Source organism: Takifugu rubripes, chromosome 19 (assembly GCF_901000725.2).
Source record: "Takifugu rubripes chromosome 19, fTakRub1.2, whole genome shotgun sequence".
Classification (NCBI taxonomy): Eukaryota; Metazoa; Chordata; class Actinopteri; order Tetraodontiformes; family Tetraodontidae; genus Takifugu; species Takifugu rubripes.
The window spans coordinates 11582675-11603523 of NC_042303.1; the positions used below are offsets into that span (position 1 = coordinate 11582675).

Here is a 20849-nt window from a genome sequence, read left to right on the forward strand (position 1 = left end):
TATGAAGAACAAAAATGTTTTTTCTGTTAGCAGACTGGGTCCATTTTGGCTGGTCCTCACGGTTTCAAAGGAGCGTTTGAGGGTTACAACATGGTTTTAAGGTTAAGCTTAGTTTTGGTTTTAGGTTTGGTTGGGTTGGTTAATGTACAACGTCTAGTGTCACACAGATATAGGAATACGAGGATGTGTGTGTGTGTGCGTGCGTGTGTGTGTGTGTGTGTGTGTGTGTGTGTGTGTGTGTGTGTGTGTGTGTGTGAGTCCACCCTGAAGGCCCTCTGTGTTTCTAACTGTCAGAGGCAAAGACAGGCTGAACTTGGTGGAGCGGAGAATCGAGCAAGGCACATGTCAGATATGAGGAGATCCTGCGTAAACAAAGTATAAAACAGAGCAAAGCCGAATCGGCTTTTATCCCATCACGTCTTCCACCTCCCCTCCCCCTCCCTGCCTTCCTCCATCTTTGGCATCGCTGTCCGTGCTCGTCTCCATCCGAACATTTCTGGTGTTCTGGCCAGTGTTTTCGTACAGGGTTGTTTATTTCAACACAACCAGTGATACACTCATCGACACCAGGATACAAAGAGCGAACGATGAGCGAGACTGGTCGATAATGGGGCGAAAGAACTGTGCACAAGCGCACACCAACCAGCGCCGCAGACGGTGCAACAGGAAAACTACTGTAGCCTGTGGCATCATTCGAATAATTGCAATTGACGGGGACAAATTCTCGGCTCCCTCATGAGCGTCAGATGGGCTTACTCCCAAACTCCACAAATCCTCCGTCCAAACACAACCATATGGTCTCCCAGTTGTTCAGGGCCAGCTGTGCTGGCACGGCTGGCGTGCAGCAGAGGCACGCTGCCTCCCGCTTCCACTCAAACTTCATCAGTCCTCACAAGTCAGCGTTGGTGAAACAGCAGGTTTTCCAAATTCAAAAGCGCACAAATGTTACAATCAATAAATGATTCACACAAAGATGCTCTCTGGGTATCATTTGGGAAAAGTGCGCAGGGTTAGACTGAGTAATGGGGGGGGGCATTAAAGAGTGTTCAAGTGCAGTAGAGTAGAGTGCATTATGCCAGGTGCATGCTGGGAAAAAGTAACTTTTTAACCTGTTTCTGAGAAACTGGAAATATCCAGATAGAGACTCACAACAGTGCGTGTATAAATATTATGATTCACAGTCACATCTTATAAATATGCTACTTCTCAGCATCTTTCAGTTGTACCTGCATTTGATAATGACATATATTATTTGAATGATTTATTTTAGGAAATAAAACAGCAAATGTAACGAATGATAATGTTGATTATCAGACAGCTTGGGCGGGTGAGGACAGGACAGGACGTGAACTCACCTGGTTGGGTGAGATGAACTCATGGTTGTTTTCGTTCATGTACATGTTGTCACCATCAAACTGTGGAAAGAAGAGAGGGAGAGATGAGACGGGCCGGCCGAGACGCTAACGGGCTAGTGCGGCCGTGTAACGACCGCGAGGCCCCGGCTTAAACACCTCGGTGGATGTGGGCAATTACACTTCACATTAGAGACACATGTGATTAAGGCCTGTCCAAGCGGGTGTCTCCTCCTCCTCCTCCTCCTCCTCCTCCTTTCAAATCTCATCAAAATTGTAAAAGTCTACTCTCTGGAGTGACCTCTTTAGCAGATTTGCCAGTCAAATTAAAACTAAAGACGAGATTTACATATTCAAATAGGCAATGACATTTAAGAAAGCAGGTCCAGGACTTTCCAAGGACCTACTTTTGTTCAGGCTCAATGAGAAGTTCTTGTGAAATCTCTTCCTCCTACTATCTGTTGCTCTGACCTCATTCGAGCAACAACAAACAGACGATCCGTCATCGAGAACCAAACAATATGGCAGCACCATGACGCGTTTATCCAGGAGCACGAAAAAACACATAAATAAAACCCCCTTGTTGCTGGTGTCGATTGCACCGGTCAGTGAAAGTGTATCCAGTTGCTACACTGTAATCAGAACAATTTAAGCAACATGCTAACAAGGGCTCATTAGCAACCTTGCAAAGCCTGTGTGCCGTCAACGAGGTGTCCTTACATTGGACACCTCGTCGCTTATTGTCCAACTCTGTGGCGCTAACCCAGGAAAATATACGATAATAATACAAAGGGAGAGCTGTTTGTTTATTTTGTACGACATGACTGCGGTTGTGATCATTATGTCTAAAGCCATTAGCATTAGCTCACAAATATGTGAGCATGTGTGTAGGTGGCATTTTCTTTGTTTCTGTACTTTTACTATTTGATGTGTTCTGTCCACAGCATTGCTGCCTTTGGTGCCTTTATCGTAAATAAGTAAATCACCAAATTGAGGCTGTTTATTTTGAAAATCCCTTTCATTGCCTTCCCGTCTCACACATTCTTCCCTGTGTAGCGCTGCGCAAGTGTGGTCAAAATGATCCCGCCAGAGTCCGGGACAGTTCCCAAACGGTCAGACGTGTCCAGAGCGGTCAAGATCAACTCCGGCGGCGCATTCAGGACGTCTCCAGAGGAGCGAGGACGGGGAAGCCCACTGACGCGGCGCGCTGAAGTGCAGAGCGAGGCAGAGGTGGAGGGCTGTGGTGGTACAGTAGCAGCAGCCTGTGGTTGTGCTGGCTGAAGTGTGATTAACACTGGGGTAAAAGCCAGAGGCCACGGCTCGAAACACACAAGGGCCTGAAGGATAAACACACGCGTGCACAAGCACACGCGACCGTTTATGGAAAAACACCTCAGGACAGCTGGTACTGGTGGAGATGAATTACCGCTGCTACTGTAAGGTCACGTGATGGGATGGACACGTGCCTACGACAACCTACAAAGGATGTTTGGTAGGACACAAAATGGTTCTATTTATAGCTACGCAACACCCCAGTGCAATAAAAGTGCATTTTCCAGGACACTTGTTTGAAATGTGTTCAGGACTGGATTTTATTTATGGGTCCTACAGATGTCAGTCTGATGGTTCCCTGGTTGTCTTTGCTGATTTTTTCGTTCTACAAATTTACATATGACACACTCAAAACACCAACTAAACCGAAGCACAAAGGCAATTCTTTCAGACATTATTCAATTTGATGCTCCGGTTCCATTTCCATGTTACCACTGATGGAACTTTTACTTCCTGCGCCATGATTCCTCTCTGATAGCACTATTAGTTTGCCAGAGTCATTGTGTTCTGCGGCGAGAATGAAATCGTTTTCTTTTATAGCTGCTGGAAAATGATTTTACACGCTGTTCTAATCACATCGTGGTGGATGTGACGGTGTCTTGGAGACGGAGGTTATTTTCACACCTGCAGACCAGATTCCGGGAAGCAGGAGAGGCCAATAAAAAACAATTATGCAGAATGTCAAAGAGCAAGCCGGAGACTACGGTGGCCGCGCCCCTGTGGAGCACCGTGAATGCATCACGCAGGGCAAGCCTCTTAGAATAACAAGCAAAATCTAAATCGAAGGGAAGCGTAAAAATAATAATTTCCTCCCTCTTTGTGCTTCGCAACTGGTCAGTGAAGTGTAGCGGCGCACACATGTAACGGCAAAATGATCGGGTTTATTTCCAGTCGCACTGGTCAAAGCTGAGCTTAATTCACCATAGAATGGGAACAAATAACAACATTTTAGGGAACAAAAACACAGAAAAGGCTGGTAAGTTTACACGGAGGACATGTTCAAAATGCCCCAATCAATCCACATAAAACCACAAAATATTAAAAACTCTTTTACAGGTTTGGAAAATGTAGCTAATGCAGCTAATTGTAGCCAAGTGATTTATGATTTCACATCATAAATGGATCAAAATGGATTTAAAGGTATAACAGGAGCGTGTACTCCAATAACCGAGACGCACAAACGATGTAAACTACCATAAAATACCAGATGGTGGCGTTTCTCTGCAGGAATATATTAAATATGACTTATGAGATGGAGATTTTATTCCGGTTGTTTTGCCCTCAGAAGCCAGAGTGAGCATGTGAGCCGGTGACATAAGAAAAGGGGAGATCAGGAGGAGAAGGACATCTCGTTTTCTATTTGCTTTCCTCCCCGCCGAGGTCATTAATCACAGCAGTCGAATCTACAGCAAAACAATTGAGCAGAGGAGAAAACGGACAAAGGAGGAGAGGAAGAGGGAGAAGGTGAGGCATGAGGGGAAAGTTCCAGGCCAGCCAAAGGAAGAGAACGGAGGCCCAGGGAGGAGAAGGGACGAGCGAGTAGCAACTGACGCACTTGACACCACACACTCCTGTTTGCTTAGCAGAAATGCAAATATAAGAGAGGGAAAGAACGGGAGGGAGAGAATCAGGTAGGAGAGCTGCTATAAATAGCTCCGTGTTTGCGTAATGCCAAAGCAATGTCAGGTTGATGCAGGAAGTGCAGGGTAGCAAAGAGGTTATACAACAGGTTCAGCTGCAAACTGCATTTCAGGAAAGTAGCACGAGTCAAATGAAGACATTTTGATGAAACCTGCCTATCACACATTAATCATCAGATATATCAGCTGTTTATCTTGATGCGGTGAGTTTGGGGCAAATTTAAATTTGAAACGATCAACTTTTATCAACCAAAAAAAAATTAACAAGACGCAGTTTTGTGCAATCAAATTCTTTACGTATCCCTGACTTTAAAACAATGATCCTGTGGCAGTTTTCCTCACATTTCCTCACATATACAGTCACTAGATTGCGCTCCACAGGGACGCGGGACTGCGAGCGCTCATACAAACAACACTGGACAGCGACCTTTGCTCTGATGTCATTGTCCTAATGTGCGTCTGCCTCGGTTTCATCGTAACGAGCCCCGTGTTGGCCGACAAAAAGATGCGGCGGTAATCAAAATACCTGTCAGAGCAGGACTCATTAAGACGCAAGTGAAAACACACACACAGACGCTATATGTGAGTGTGTGTGGGACACATGGACGCTGATTGATTGCCCATATGTATACGTGGACATATCTGCTGCCGCTGCCGTTATATTTCATCTTTATGCTCCATATATGTGTTTGCATACTGTATACATCTTAGCTTCCAGCGCGTGCACATGGTACGCACTGCTGTGTGTGTGTGTGTGTGTGTGTGTGTGTGTGTGTGTGTAATGTATCCTGTCCAATAACACACACATTGATCCCGGCCAGATCGAGATAACAAAGTTAGACCTTCCATAATATTTATTTTCCCATAGCAGACCTGCGCTGCCACGCCCAGCACTATAACTCCATGCAGATGAAATATGGTCTTCATTAACTTTAAACAACAGCACGCGGAACGGCGGCGGCGGGAGAGAACAGAATTGCCCTTCTTGATTGAAAGAGCACAAAATGAAATGGAGCAGCTGAGGGTTTTCTCTTTTTTCCACATTACCTTGACGAAAATGGCAAAAACGGGGGAGGTGGGTGAGCAAATGAGGGACAGCACACACACACACACACACATATGCACACACAACCGGGGGGAGGGGGAGGGGGGGGGGGGGTTACAGTATGACAACAGGCAGCAAAAGGGCAGATCAGAGAGACTGACAAAGAGAAAAAAACTCTTCTGAGTTTGTGCCTGACTGTAAGCTGTGAGCTGAGAGGAGACATAAAATAAGGCATTTAGTCGGGGCTCCTGTTAAACCATGCAAGTGAACGAGTCCCCAGAGGAGAGGCCCGCCTCTCTCGCCTATGATGGACCTAATTGCCTCTATCAGCGTTAAGATACAACATTCATCTCGGGTTTATTGCCCGGCTTTATGGTCGTGTCCGTCACACGAGGGGTTTTTCGAGAGGCAGGCCACTCCTCAAATGGCACCTTAGAAAAAGAAGGCAGATTGCAAAGAAACAAAGGCAAGGTGGGGGGGTGGGGGGGGGGGGGACGTCATTTATGTTTAGAGAAGTCGTGTTTACAAACTGATTTGGCGCACGAGGAAGCGGGCGGATCAGAATGGTCGTGCTAGCGCACTGGATTATTTGTCGGTATCAGGCTCTTTCAAAAATGCATCGCTCATCCGGCTGAAAGCGCAACACACACACACACACATATACACAGACACAGGCACACAGATACACACCCTCACACACATCTCCCACCTCTGACCCCTGAATGCCATGGGTAGGTGTAGAGTTTCAGCTGGCCGCACAATCATACCATTGTGCTCCTGTTAGCACAATGAAAACAAAGCTAACACATCGCTGACATTCACCCCCCCTTGATGCTATCTTTGACTTTCTGCAGTGGAACACGGAAGACTGCATGAAATATGAAGAAAAAGCACACATGAGCGCTTGAAAAAAAAAAACCATGTTTGCTCCGTAATGCAACCATTTCATGTATTCTTGCTCGCTAGGCTTCAACAAAGGCCTATGAGGTCATTTCTTTAAGATGCAGTTCGAATCTCCTAAAAACCAGCTTCTGTCTCATATCAGGAGGCCTTGAGAACCGCGTCTGCATGTTCCATTAAATCTCTGAAATGCACTTGCATTATATCATAGTGGTGGCCACACAATGGGCGCCTTTGAAAAGGCAGTCCCAGAGGAAGCCAACAAAGGGCCCTCTCTCTCTCTCAGAGACTAGTCATGTAATTCAGAAAGAACCATTTTTACGAGCGTGGATCCTCTCCACCGCGGCTACCGGCGGCCGTTTCCAGGGAGCTTTAAAAGAAAAGAGCCGCGAGATACCTGTTTTCTGTCCTCACAAGTGTTATAATTTGAAAAAACTGTTGGAGAAGGGTCCTTTTTCTATAAACACAAGTTGGGAAAGAATAAAAAGATTTGGTTTGTGTTCGAAACGCGAGACGTCCTACAACAACATCACTCACCCTCCGTATACAACCAGATTCAGCATTTTTAATCATGTTTAGCGGCCGGTGCCAAAGTTGTGTTAAAATCTGGATGTGTGCTTGGAGAAAATATCCCAGCCTGGTTTGGATTAAGCAAACAAACAAACAAATGTAATCACGGACAAAATGGTACAGGTCGTAATATTTACGATATTCCAAGAAAAAACTCACAATTCCGCAAAAACCGCAAGGCTGAAATGATGTAACGTCAGCAAAATTCCTCTGGATGTTGTTTTGTGTTCAGACTTGTGTGTCGTCGACAGATTTAGGCGGCGCGGTCGTTAGAACAGCAGGGAGGTTCTGGGTTCGAGACCCATTCGGGCATTTCTTTGTGCAATTTCCACCTTGTACCCATTTCCTCCCAGTCCCCGTGCACGCCAGGTCACCGTTCCAGGACAGGTGTGCACTCTACTGAGGACTGGGGAAGTGCTGGCATTTTTTGCATTCTCGGCACTTCAAAAACCACGATAAGCTTCTTCCACGACTTAAATTGGTTACTGTCTAAAAATCCCGGCCCGCTGTTCCTTAATTAGCACGTCTGTGCTCTGCTGTTTCATGCACAATCAGAGAGAACTGGGAAAAAAAGAAATTCTCATCATTTCCTGGCAAAATAGCTGCTTTGACAGAAGTACGCACTCCCCAACAGCTTTCTAGTCAGATACGACGTTTTCTGTTTTTTTCGGCAGGAGTCGGAGGGGGGGGGGGTCTCAACTTTTCTTTTCCCCCCATGCATATGACCTTTTCTATTCAAATCACAATTCCCCTCTCCTGCAGCACTAAAAGCATAACTTAAAGACTGTTTTCCTCCAAGAAAAGTGAAATTCACCAGTACAGTAATAACAGAACAGCACCGCAAGCAAGCGCAGGGGGGGGGTGCTCTCTAGATTCGAACCTCACCATGTATTTAAATCTATAAGCAGCATCCAGCGCTTAAAATAATTCGCCATTCTTTCATTCAGTGCCACGCCACGAGCACGCCGGCATTTTTCTTTCCTTTTTTTTTTTATTACCGATCTAATTGCACATTCCACCCTGACAAGAGCTCATTAAACCTTAATTATACACATGTTGTTTTCTACAAACATCTCCATTTGGGTTTCTCTGCCTTGTAATTGTTCAGCAGGGACAACCAGTCGAGATTTTTTTGTTCCCTTTTTTTCCTGCAGAGAGAAAGAGAGAAGGAGGATCTGGAAGTAGGTCAGGCTGCTCCATAAACAAGGCATGGTTTCTAAAATAATATACCCATCCAGTGGAAGTAATGGCAAACAACTGAGCGAATGTGGAGCTCATGTAATATTTACAGAGCACTAATACATAGATGGCAGGTCTTTTTCTCAGAGCGACCCCCCCCCCCCCTCCCGCCCCCCTACGTCAGAGGTTTCTTTCTCTTTTTTAATGTTCTTTTTTTTGGCTTTGCCATTTGAATTTCAGAGAAAGCCAAAGACATTGAAATATCTGTCGGGGGCTGGGGAGTGGGGGGGCGCCGTCTTCCACTTGTCAGTCGTTGGCCGAGTGGGTCTTGACTGGGAGCGTTTAGGGCTCCTAGGGTGGGCATCACTGAGGAAGGTCCATGGGGCAGGGCTGGGGAGCCCGGTCCCATGGGGACGGTGATCTAGCAGGGTTTTCTGAGGGGGGGGGCTCTCGACTGGGTATCACAGTTATGACCTGTGCTGTAACTTCTGTCCAATCATCGCTGCCTCTGCCTCCTCAAATGGGATGTTTATCACACATCAACAAGAGTCCAAACAGTTCAGGAACCGAAAAGCACCCAGCGTCCCGGCTGGGCCTCGCAGCCGTCGCCGGGGGAACCGTCGGTACTGAAGGTATCGCCGCCGATACCCTTTTTTATCCTGATGGCTCCTGACTGGTATTCTTCCTGGAATCTGAGCGCATTTGTTTAAAACCCGATCTTTATTATTTTCAAAGGAATTTGCCTGGTGTCACTCTTTTGTTTGTTTATTCCCTCGGTCGGTTAAAATATTCCATTCTTTTGCGCAATTACAGCAGAGCGTCGCCGCGTTCTCGGCAACATCAAACGCGCGCGCCGTGCGGCGTGATGTGAGCCGTGTCAAGATAAACAAACATGACATATTAAACACGAAAATGAGACGCTCTTATTATCCCCCCAAAAATAAATGTGGAAAACACTAATTATAACAACCTGCGCCTGATCCTCACTGATTCACCCCTTCAGCTGTCGGGAAAGTGTGTGAATGCATGTATGTACACTGTGTGTGTGTGTGTGTGTGTGTGTGTGTGTGTGTGTGTGTGTGTGTGTGTGTGTGTGCGTGTGTGTGTGTGAGATATTCTTTTCTCTCTGCTGCCTTAATAGGCAGTCTCTTAGATATTCGCTACAGAATTGCACTCATGCAATATTAATATCACAAAATATGGAAGCCGGAGCCCCCACTCCATCACTCACTCCCTCCATAATTGACTATGCAAGGCTCCAAATCAGCTCGGAAAAAGAGCCAAAGACGCGGAGACAAAGGGAGAGAGAAAGAGAGGGAGAGAGGAGCCAAAAGGAGCCGAGGACGTGGAACGAGGCAAGATTTCTGAGGGGAGGCTGTCATCTCGGCGCCGCGGCAGACGCTGAACCCTCACCCGGCGCTAAAACAACAATAACAACAACTACAACAGCAGCTGCGGCTGTTTGACTTCACACACAGGCAGAAGCTGGAGCTAAAACAATGTACTGCACGTCGGAGCCTCAACATAAACCCGTTCTTATATTTAGGTGGCGAATCGGATTTCCCAGTGACGCTGTCGCAGGGTCAGCCACAGACCCAACACCCAACCCCAGCCCCTGACAACCGGGTTCAGCCCCTGACAACCCGGTTCTAGTGGATGCTGACCTGCACGGACCAACACGTCCATTGCGTTCAAAAAGCCTGGCTGTATTTTAGGGGGAAAAAATGGGATAAACCAAAAATAGCGTCAACAGCTACATTAAGCTACGAGGCCGTGGGAAAAGTGACATGAGCCGATTGAGTTGATGAAAAGTCAAATCTCCTGATTTTACTGTGACTAAATACAAAGAGCACTTTTATTTTTGCATAAATCATCCGTTACTGTAGCGACAGCAGTGAGCCGGGTCTCCCCTCAGATCAAAACACAGAGGTTTTAGCACAAACTGCAGCCATTCCCCGACATAATTAGTGAGAGAAAGAGAGGAAAAGGTTGTGGGTGCAGAGGCTGTTGGGGGGTAGGGGGGTGCGTTGGGGTGGATGTGGGCTAAGCACCTTGACAGGAAACGTCGAGGTGAAGCGCAGGAGTTGGAGGTTAGCTTGACAGAGAGAAAAGGAGTGGCGGAAGTGCCGGGCCCACTCACTTTTAACTGAACTGTGGTCGGTGAGTGGTGAAGTGAGGGAGATAGAGATCAGGGGCAAATGAGAAGGGGGTGTGCGAGGGAAGGAAGAGGGCAAGAGGGTGATGGGGGGGGGGGGGGGGCTGGGGCATGAGCCGACCCCACCTTGACAGTCGTCCTAACCGAGCACCTGATGCGTGCGATGGAAAAAGAAAGCAAACTGCCGGCTTCCTCCACTGTGATAAGCGCTTTATCTGCAACTGCACCGACGCCACACAGGTAGCAACAGACAGACGGACGGACGCACGGGCGGGTGGACAGGTCTCGCCAGCCTAATCTGCATCGGGGAGCGTGCAAAACAACTGGCTCCCGCAGAGAGACTGCCGTTTTGTTCGCAAGCATCTCCGGCGTCAGGATTTGGAGGCAGAATCTTATGCAGATGCACAACTTCGCCGGCGCACGTGCTCGTGCCGACAGGGAACTCATTCCCGTGATTTGTAAGTGGGTCCCTCCACAGAACAGCATTAACGGCGTTCACTTCAGATAACGTATGAGTCCGGAGAGGATGACTTTCTCAGAACTGCTTTGTTAGCACTCTCTCTCTCTCTCTCTCTCTCTCAAACACACACATTTTCTGTGTCTCTCTCCCCTTGATAAATGATTGAGGAGACGTGGTTGGACACATCAATACAACCTCTGTTGTAATTAAAATTTTTAAAAAAAGAAAAGAAAAAGGTGCACACCAACAATAATACCTAGCTTTCTCTTTGTCTGCCTCTTTCTCTTGCCTACTCCCTCCCTCCCTCCCTCCCTCCCTCCTCCCTCCCTCACCCCTCCTCCTCTCACTGAGCCCTGGAGCGGAGAAGAGATAATTCAAAAAGCACTTGCATTGAGTGAAACATGAAAAAAGACAGACACATGAAATTAAATTCTGTTTTTTGCTCTATTGTTCTTTCATTTTCTCTCCTTTGTTACATAAATGCATAAAAGCAGAGGCAAGCTAGATTCCAATTACGATTTCAGAAACACAAAGAGGTTTTTTTTTTTTCTCCTTCACTATTTAGGAAAAAAGTCACAAACAAAGTACGCTTGTTCTTGCAGTCAAATTACACCTAACGCTGCATTAATACACCTCCATGAATTCAATCTTCTATCGTCTGTAGGGAAGAAAAGTGCAGCAGAAAAGTGGGGACCTTAAATGTTGCCACTTTGAAACAAAAGATGTAGAAATAAACACAAAAAACACATTTATACTCCTCCACTCAATCAAAATTGACCTTTTTTTTGCTTTTGCTAAACTAAATGAGGTCAGAACCAGAAGCATCCGGTATTACAACGCATGTTCTTTCTTTCGTTCTTTCGGTCTTTCTTTCTTTCTTTCATGAACACCAGCAGAAGATGGCGGTTTTGCAGCTGCAGTTGAACGCAGCATGAAAGCCACCAAGGCCAGTAGGTGCTTAACTGGGACTCTTCGCGGTGAACGTCCATAATCATAAGGTAGTGCACCACACAAAATCTTGTCCCCCAAACCAGAAATCTCACTTGATCACACGTGATCCAGCAAAAACGAATAAGAACCTGGTGCTTCAGCAGGCTAGCCACGCTTGTTTTTATTTACTTCCTTGTTCATGATTGGCTACGCTCCTGTACCGCGTCACAATTGACAGCGCCGCGACTCGGGAGCCGTCCGTTTTCCTCACACAGACACACAAAAATCTTTGGTCGGAAAAATTGAACAAATTTAATATTTGTGATTTTCGGGCCCGGCCGTTCCCACAGGCTAATGGGCCATTTGCCATTTACTTGGTTGGGAAGGTGAAAAATCAGGGAAAAACAATCCGAATATCTTTTTGTGTCTACCCTGTTTAAAGGTATCAAAGGGTTGAGATGAAAGAGTTGGATGGGGGGGGGGTCTAATTCTTACCCCAGTAGAGGGCAGTCTCTTGCCATCAGGGTTGGGGCGCATGGGCAGTGAACTGTAGAGCCTCACACCTCGATCCACGGCACCGTATCTGCTCTGGAGGGGAAGAAGAGGGAGAGTTTTAGTATTTTTTCCTCTAAAACAGGAGGGTGAGAATCACAATCCGCAGACATTCACTGAGTCTGGCTCCAGAGTCCCGGTGGAGTCCTCCACTGACGGGTTCCTAAACTCGCGCCATCGGTGAGCGGGCCCCGCCACGTTAAATCGCATCACCTCACGGTGATCTGCTGAACATAATGACGGGATCAGGTGGGTTCAGCGGCGGCACTAATGGAGCTAAGCTGTTGTGTTTAGCGGCCGGGCTTCCTGCGCTCTGGCACCGCCGCCTTCCGCCGCCTCTCCCAGTGCCGTCAGGCGTCATTGTGAAGGTTTCAGGTGCAAAGACTGGAGGAGTGCTGAGAGAGAAGCTAATCGCCTGCAACAAGTGGTCGCCATCAGGGAGAGGGCCCGGCACTGCAGGCCGCGGCTGCATCCGTAGCAGGGGCTGCCAGGATCCACTCCAAACCTAATCCCTCTCTGCACCTCTGCACTGAAACGCTCAAACCTCCAACAGTTGCCTCATAAAAACTGCATGTGTGTACATGTGTGTGTGTGCATGTAAATGCTCAGAATGACTCTGTACTGGGGAGTCTTAATTAATGCCATAACTGTTTCATCACCGAGTCTCAGGATTTAGCATTTTAGCAACCGCCTGCTAAAGCGTATGGAACACATGTTGCTTTTAAAACTAGGTAAAATGTCACATTATTTTCCTTATACTTAAAAAAACAAAAAATCCCACATGCCATACAGGCGCACATTTGGAAGATATCTTCAGATATCGGCTGCTCAACATCTCTGAAAGAACCACAATTGAAAGGAGATTTTTTTTTACTTCTGCGCAGTTGCCTCAGTGAAACGGACAGTAAACATGTGGTTGCAGGTTGCCGTTAGTGACGGCCTCGTAGTGAGACCCGGCAGTGCTGCTCACAAGAGCGTCACAGGCAGCGACGGGCCTGTAGTAGAGCATTAGGTCCAAACCTGCTCTCGGCAGCATGCATACATGTGGCGCGGACCAGGTTTATTTAACACTATAGAGTCCAGGACCACCCCCCCCCCCCCCCATGTGTGAGGGTAAAAGGGGATTTTCGGTGTCAGGTTGTGATTTCCTTTGTTTGCTCTGAACGGTGAAAACAGATGAGACAATAGCAGTGGCCATCTTGTCGATATTGTTTATGTGAAGGTTATTTAAGACAACGCCACCTGATAGCTAGCTCATAGCTTGACTTTTATGCCTATTACACTCTTTGTGTTTTGCACATGGTTTAATCAGGCATTTCCTTTTGCCGTTGCTGCTGTGCTTTCCTGCTGTGGCTTGTTAAGCACGCTCCGAAGGCGCGGCAGAACCGCTGCTTTCGCCGATGCAGTAAGTGAATGTTTGATATTTCACCACTGTGCCAGGCTAATCTGGCCCTGTGGCATGCCATTACGGGCCTAATAACAGCTGTCTGCGGCCTGGCGGGGATGCGGGCAGCCCCGGCTGCTCTAACTGGCCCTGACAGACTCATTAGGAGTGTTGGCACCCAGAAGAGCAACAGCCAAACTCCTCACATTTCTCCGTGCGCTCGCAACACTTTGCAAGTGCACGGTGCAATTCGCGCTCTAACACGTTTCTTTTCTTCTCCACTCTCGTTGACGCTCTCACCTCCTCACCTTTTTAGTTGACCCCGGGTTCTCCGGAGCTAACCGGATACCATCTCTGCTCGGCACCACAATAACTTCCATCATTTCCTTTTTTCCCCCCGTTTCTGCACACCTACACACTAAAAGGAGAGTGTGTCCTGCTCTCTGAAAAAAGTAAAGAATAGTAACATATGTAATAAATATAAATCCTCAGATGTGGAAAGAGAGCGAGACTGTACTTGATTTATGGCAGCAATGCAAAGTCGGCCCTTCAAAGCATGATTGAAACAATTTTTCATTTAATGGTTCTCAAACATCAAAGCCACAATGTTTTACAGCCAGGTCAAACAGACATTGCTTGTTTAGCCACAAAAACCACAGAATCTGAATAAAAGTGGGTTCTTAGTGTACTCTGTTCTGGACTTTGTGTTCAAGAGTTTCCCATTATAAGATAAAAATGCTTTTCCATAGTTACAGCTTAGCCATAAAGTGCTTCGTCAAGTCAAAAGTGTAAATATTGATCATAGTACGCGACACAAATGGCTTGAAAACATTGATAATACATAAAAAAAAGATTGTTTCCCTCTTTCTCACAGTTCCTGCAGCTACAGGAAGATGCTGTGCCCCACCCGGAAGAGACGGGCATCCTCTGAACTTTGTACCGGTCCTTGTTTGAGGACAAAAGGGACTTCCCCGGGGGCGCAGAAGAGCAAACGCTATCCCGGCACCTGGCTGGGCGGAGCCAACCGGTGCGAGGCGAGCGCAGCTGGCGGCCAACACAATAGGCCAATGGCGGCGTCCACAAGGATGTCGAGCCGTCAAGAGGGAGAAATATAAGTTAGGCTGTGGTTGCAAATACGCGGATCAAACCAAGCACAACGTGGGACCGCGTCATGTGTTTATGTCAGAGGCTGGTTGACAGCACAAGAGCTTTAAATGGATGTGCTGCAATTACCAAAGGCCACAATTAGAGTGTACGGCACTCTACTGCTCCTACAGCAGCTCTAATTTATTAATTTATTATGCATATATATACTATAAGAAACTCTTCCAGATACATATTTATGGAGCTGTAGCCACTTTAACCAGACATCTTGCTTAATGTTTATACCTTATGAATGACAAGAAAAGAGAAAACAAATAAAATCCATTATCTCGCTTGCCTTTCCAATCTAATAAATATTCATCAGCTTTTCTAGAAATCAGCTGTACAACATCCACGTGGCTCTGTGCACCATGAAGCTGGAGGCACAGCTGCGGGGGTACGGTTACCTGTAATCTTAGCTGTTGCGTGTTATATTATTTACGCAGATCTGAACTTAATGGAACACATGTGTGTCTGCAGCCGACATTCTTCCCAGATTAGCCGAAACGGAGCGCGCACATCAGACTCAGCCGACGGTCGGAATGCAAGGCCCAGACAGGCTTATGGAGGAAACCCTATCACTCATCTATATGCACACACACAACCATGTGCGTTGTATTTATACATTATGGAGACCTCACACTGTATGTGCAGCATGCACTCAACAACTCGTGCTCACTAACATCAGCCAATCAATAATACAGAACGTCAACTCTCCCTGCTTAAATACTGCTCACTTCTGCCATATGTTAAAGCATGAAATATGCACTCCTGTTGGTCCCATTGTGTAAATATAGTACATCAAACCAGTCAGACTCCAAGCAGTGGTGGTCTGACAGCCAGTATCAGAGAGTGAATCACTTTTTCAGTGGTTTATACACTTTATTCTAAGCGCAAACCAGCTGCGGCATATGGCCCCAGTTGATACTGCAGCGCATCATGAATCATACTGATGATTCACACAGTTTCCACCAACGTAGAGAGATAGATAGATAGATAGATAGATAGATAGATAGATAGATAGATAGATAGATAGATAGATAGATAGATAGATAGATAGATAGATAGATAGATAGATAGATAGATAGATAGATAGATAGATAGATAGATAGATAGATAGATAGATAGATAGATAGATAGATAGGCAGGCAGGCAGGCAGGCAGGCAGACTGACTGACTGACTGACTGACTGACTGACTGACTGACTGACTGACTGACTGACTGACTGACTGACTGACTCCAGCAGGAGAACTGGACTTTCACATCATGAAGCTGCTGCTTGTGTTATACAGTGAGTCAATGGGGAACATTGATTAACATGGGCGCCACAGAGCTGCAAACATGCCACAGCCGTCAATATATTGTGCCTGTGCCCATATGTGCGATGTCATGTTCCGCATGTTTCACATGTGAGAAGGTGTAAAATAAAGACGTCAACTGAGGTCGGAGCAGCTCAGCCGTTGCAGGACATGAACCCAGGAGCCACCAGCCCCGGGACGACCAGTCAATCACGCCATCTGTGAGAGCTGAGGCTATTTATAGATTCATCAGCATCAACAATCTTTATTTAAACAGGGGAAAATTGCTAAGAAGGTGCATTCTTAATTAAGCAATAGCCTGCTAGGAGGCAAAGACTGATCTCCTTAGGGGTTTGGGAATGAGGGCATGAGACAATTACCAAGACAGCTAAAAGCATGTAGGGCGAGAACAGTAACAGATATGAAGGTACAGTAACCGAAGTAGCAATACAGGATGGTAAGTGGATAAGAGCACATGCAGATAGGCCAGTAGTAATAAATTATCCCAGTTAGTTTGAGAAAATCTCCATCCTTTGATCCCTTAAACTGTACATCACCTGCAGGATGATGGACAAACAGTTTTACTTCATCGTTACTGAAATTGTTTCTCTAACCTTGATCCTGAATTTGGCCTGAAAGACTGGTCATGAAAGGTTACAGAGGTTACTGTGTGTCTCCATTCCTCAAACTTATATATTTGGTGTCCTCCTCTCTCCCCCTTGTCTCTAAACCCGCATCTGCTGAGGACTGTCATAGGAAGCGGATTCTGCATCCATTGGAACGAGGTTTCAGAGTCCGGCCGTGCTGCCGCTCAGGTGGGCAGATAGGAAATTCCATCTCGCAGCGCACTGCAGCTTGTAGACAGTGAGCGGATTATAGAGTGGATTAAACGCTCCGCATCTGAACCGTCCATACAGGAAGAATGGAATAAACACCAAAGATATAATTAAGGAGTTTTGCTTTAGTCAGTGGTGCCTCGCGGAGTCCGTCGCAGGATTCATCGGCGTGGCGGTCCGTCCCAAAGACGACCGTTCATGAATTCTGTCGCTCATCGAGATCAAAAAGGCGAAGTGAAGACGCCAAAGAGGCCTGGATAATGCCGCAGAGGGGAACGTGACACCAGAAATCTGATTGCTTTCACACCTCCTGCATTCATGTTCACTCACAACTTCCCTCCTTATAATGTTTCCTGCCTAAATGCAGGGAAGAGGCAGCATTAATAAAGGGCAGTCGCTCTCTCAGTCTGACACAGGGCAGCAATAAGAAAGCTCTCATTCCCCGTTAAACCCCTGATCGTTTTTCCTCCAGACCAGGTGACAGGCTGGAAAAAACCAACTTCCCAACCGAAAACAGGAGACAACAACATATGGGTGGATCGCTGGGCATGCTTAGTGTGTTACCACCCAAGAAAAGATCGTTGTGTTCCGATTTTAGCCAGAAAAATCAAGACTTTCCCCCTGCCATGGCTCGCTGAGGAGCAGCTTTCCTGATAAACACGTTTATCAAGTACGTTTGGCACAAATAAAAGTTGCCACAACGCTTTAAAACCTAGATTTATCACAGTGAGCGACACTTAAAATGCCTTTCTAATCGTTTCTGGTGCGAAACATAAGCCATGGCTTGACTTTAACATCTAAGATTAATGAGATACGAGCCTGCAGAGGAAGTTGGATTAGGCAATTCTTGAACAGTAAGTCAGATTCAGTAACATATTTAGAAGTTCAATCACACGTTTGAGAGAAAGGGTGAGAGAGAGATAGAGAGAGAGATACAAGGCAGCAAAGAACAGAGAGCGGCAGAGGCAAGAATATAGAGAGATGGCGAGATAGAAGGAGAGTTAGTTGAGCGCTGATATGCTGACTACAGGCAGTTGATTTGGTTTCAGAGAGCATTGTTACGCTGCTTTGAATTAATGCCTCCCAAAGAGTCCAATTGTGATTCTTGGGCTGCGCTGACAGAATATTTGACAGCCGGGCTGTGCTGCTGATCTCAGCTGAATCCTCTGTTCTCTCTCTCTTTTAGTATGTGTGTGCGTGTGCGTGTGTGTGTGTACGCGCGTGTGTGCGTGTGTGTGGAGTACCAAGATCCTCCTTCTACCAGCAAAATGGGGCCATGTTTGAGAAGTGGGGCCATTTTGTTGGGCCTCACATATAGATCAAAGAGTTTCTGAAGGTTAGAACATGGTTTTAAGGTTGAGGTTAGAATTGAGTTTAGGTCAGGGTTAGGGGTTAGCTGGGATGGTTATAGTTAGGGCGAGAAGATGAGTAATGATGTCAAGGGTAGAAATGGGACGATGTGTCGGGGGGGCTTCTAAATACCTGCAATATGCATAGAGTGAAATGAATATTTGTGTAAATCAAATCTTAAAACCAATTAACAACGTGCTAAACGTTCAGAAATGACACACATTCGGCTAAACGGAGAATGTTCTATATATAGATGTATGTGGCAGCACGCTTCATGTTAATGATTGGAAGAGAGAAAAATGTTTCATGGTGCTCAGAAAAGCGTCTTTGTTTTGATTTGTTTTTATCAAGTATATTTAGTTGGGCGGCGTAATGTTGGATAAACGGATCGGATCAAAACAAAAGGAAACACTGTCGAACCTCAGCCACACATCCTAACTATTCAATTCCGTGGCCTCTCTGCTGAGGCGCTATCAGAAGTAATCGAAAAAATAAAACCAAGACTCGGGGGGAAAATATTCAAATGATATAATTAGTCCACTGACACAACTGCTTTGATAAGCCATTAATCACCTCAGTCATTCCCCAAATCAACATTTGCTCGATGAGGTGTGTGAGGAAGGAGAAACTGCGGCTGCGTCACTGAGGCTAATGTTCAAATCATGTGGAGAATGTTATTATTCCCACTCTTAAGCTCACCATGACAGCAAAGTAGCTGAGCAAAAATGTGCACGGTTATCACGTCGACACTAAATCCCCCGTATCTGAGCCGCGATGTAAAACCCAAAAGGAAGTCCACCATTTTGAATGTGCAGCCCTCCGATGCATCGAGTCGCCGTTTGCCTCAAGACGCTATCGAGAGATTAAATCTGTCTGAGGCAGCCGCGCCACAGTGCGGCAAAAATCAACGGTTCACCACAAAACGAGGAATTGTCATCTGGCGTCGACGCGCGTCGCCTAACCTGACCCGAATTCTTCAGCGCTGAGGTAATCAAACCGCCACAGGAAACGTAAGAGACGGCGCGTTCTGAACCTTTACATTCTCGCCCGCGCAGATCCGAAAACATTGATGCCACGCTCCTGGGGCATCTTATGTTCAGGCCGTTGCCGTGGCAACACTTTTGTTGTGGTGAAACAGGAAGTTTTTAATAGAGGGATTTCCCCCCCCCCCCCCCCCATACAAAAAAACATACATGTTTGCGCATGTCTGCGGCGTGAAAACACTTTGATAACCATTACCTGGGCTGTTGTGGAAGTTTAAGGAAAATTCTACAGTCAATGAGCATAAATTTGCCTTAACGAAGGGGAAATCGTTCTCGTTTCTGTGGGACTGAAAAAAATTAAGGAACAAGGAATTTACAGACGACCAAAATTTAAAGAATTGAACGGCAGGTGTTGGTTCCCTGGATGGATAGACCCCTCTTTACCCTCTGCTCTCTGTTTCAGGCTGCTCTCTGTCTCCCTTCCCTGCTGCCTTTACATCTCTCCCATCTCAAGTGCCGGGCCTCACCCTAATTAGAAATTCCCAATCCGACCAGCAGAAATTGAATTGCCCATTATTTGCATAATGATAGCTCACCGGGCTGACGGCCGATTTACCATGAGATGAAATGTAGCAATCACTTAAGAGAGTGACCATGAGGGAGGGGAGGCAGAAAATGTGTGTGTGTGTGTGTGTGTGTGTGTGTGTGTGTGTGTGTGTGTGTGTGTGTGTGTGTGTGAGAGAGAGGGGGGGGGGGGGGAGCAGGGAGGAAAGAGGAAGGAGCGAGGAGTAAACTGGGGATCAGAGAGATGGAGCGAGGTTAACAAACCCCGGCAGCAATCTGACAGGTATTTAGGTTATTGTCTCGTCCTGACTCACGCAGCACAAATGCTGCAGGGGAGGCCGCGTCCTCGATGTGACAGGAGCTGGACACAACAGGGACACGCGAGGACGCTTATGCAACACCCTCTCCACTCGTCAATACATCTGCATACCGGCTCTGATTGTCATACCGCACATTTGAGCTACTGCACTCATGTTTCTGCTTAAATTCTCTCCTCTGAAATTTTACAAATGCATTTAAATTTTCCAAGTGTCATTTTAGAGCTTCCTCCGGTTGACATTTCCAAGTTACGGTTAATGGACACGCCGGTTTTCTCGTAGCGAAGGGACATTTACCAGTTCAGACAAAAAGTAAAACTTCTCTCGGTCATTTGAAACAGTACAGTTAAAAACATATTCAATCAGGCAGCACAGGAGCTCTACACAACAAATATGGAACAAACGATAAGAACACATCTGAAAATAAAGACCTTTTTTGCTCCAAAAGCTGATTTTGTGTCATAATATTCATGAAATCTGCAGACGGTTGTGCCAACATGGCCCATATTGGCCGGATCCTGTTGAGGTCTGTGCTTTGAAGGGTTCATTCCAAGATCTTTAGCATTCCATATGATTCTTTCTGTCACAGGTAATTCTTCAGTAAATTAAGGAATGTTCATTTTAATGGCCAGTTTAAACAAATGAAATCGCCTAAATGTACCAATGGTTCCAATGACTTTGACCTCCTCTGTAGTTCAGCACCAACATGGGCCCCAGGCCTGGAGGTTTGGTCAGATTTTTGTTTAATGGAGTTTATCAAATTACCTTATTATAGCAGCTGAAATCACTGAAATATCAGCATTCGATTGATAAAATGAGGAAACTTCTGGTTCAATGAGCCGCCGTGACGTGCAAAAAA

General features: G+C 46.3%; 1 protein-coding gene across 5 annotated transcripts in view; it reads right to left on the reverse strand.

The window, feature by feature from the left end:
- The window catches only part of tox2 (TOX high mobility group box family member 2), a 74362-nt gene that overhangs the window by 36916 nt on the left and 16597 nt on the right, over positions 1 to 20849 (reverse strand). For 3 of the 5 annotated variants that reach the window (XM_011614045.2, XM_003973448.3, XM_011614044.2), the window contains exons 2-3: positions 12059 to 12151; positions 1356 to 1415 (exon numbers count right to left, since the gene is read on the reverse strand). In XM_011614045.2, the coding sequence (XP_011612347.1) occupies positions 1356 to 1415; positions 12059 to 12151 (153 nt within the window). The remainder of the gene's footprint in view (positions 1 to 1355; positions 1416 to 12058; positions 12152 to 20849) is intronic. The other 2 variants (XM_029826411.1, XM_029826410.1) reach the window with 2 other exon arrangements.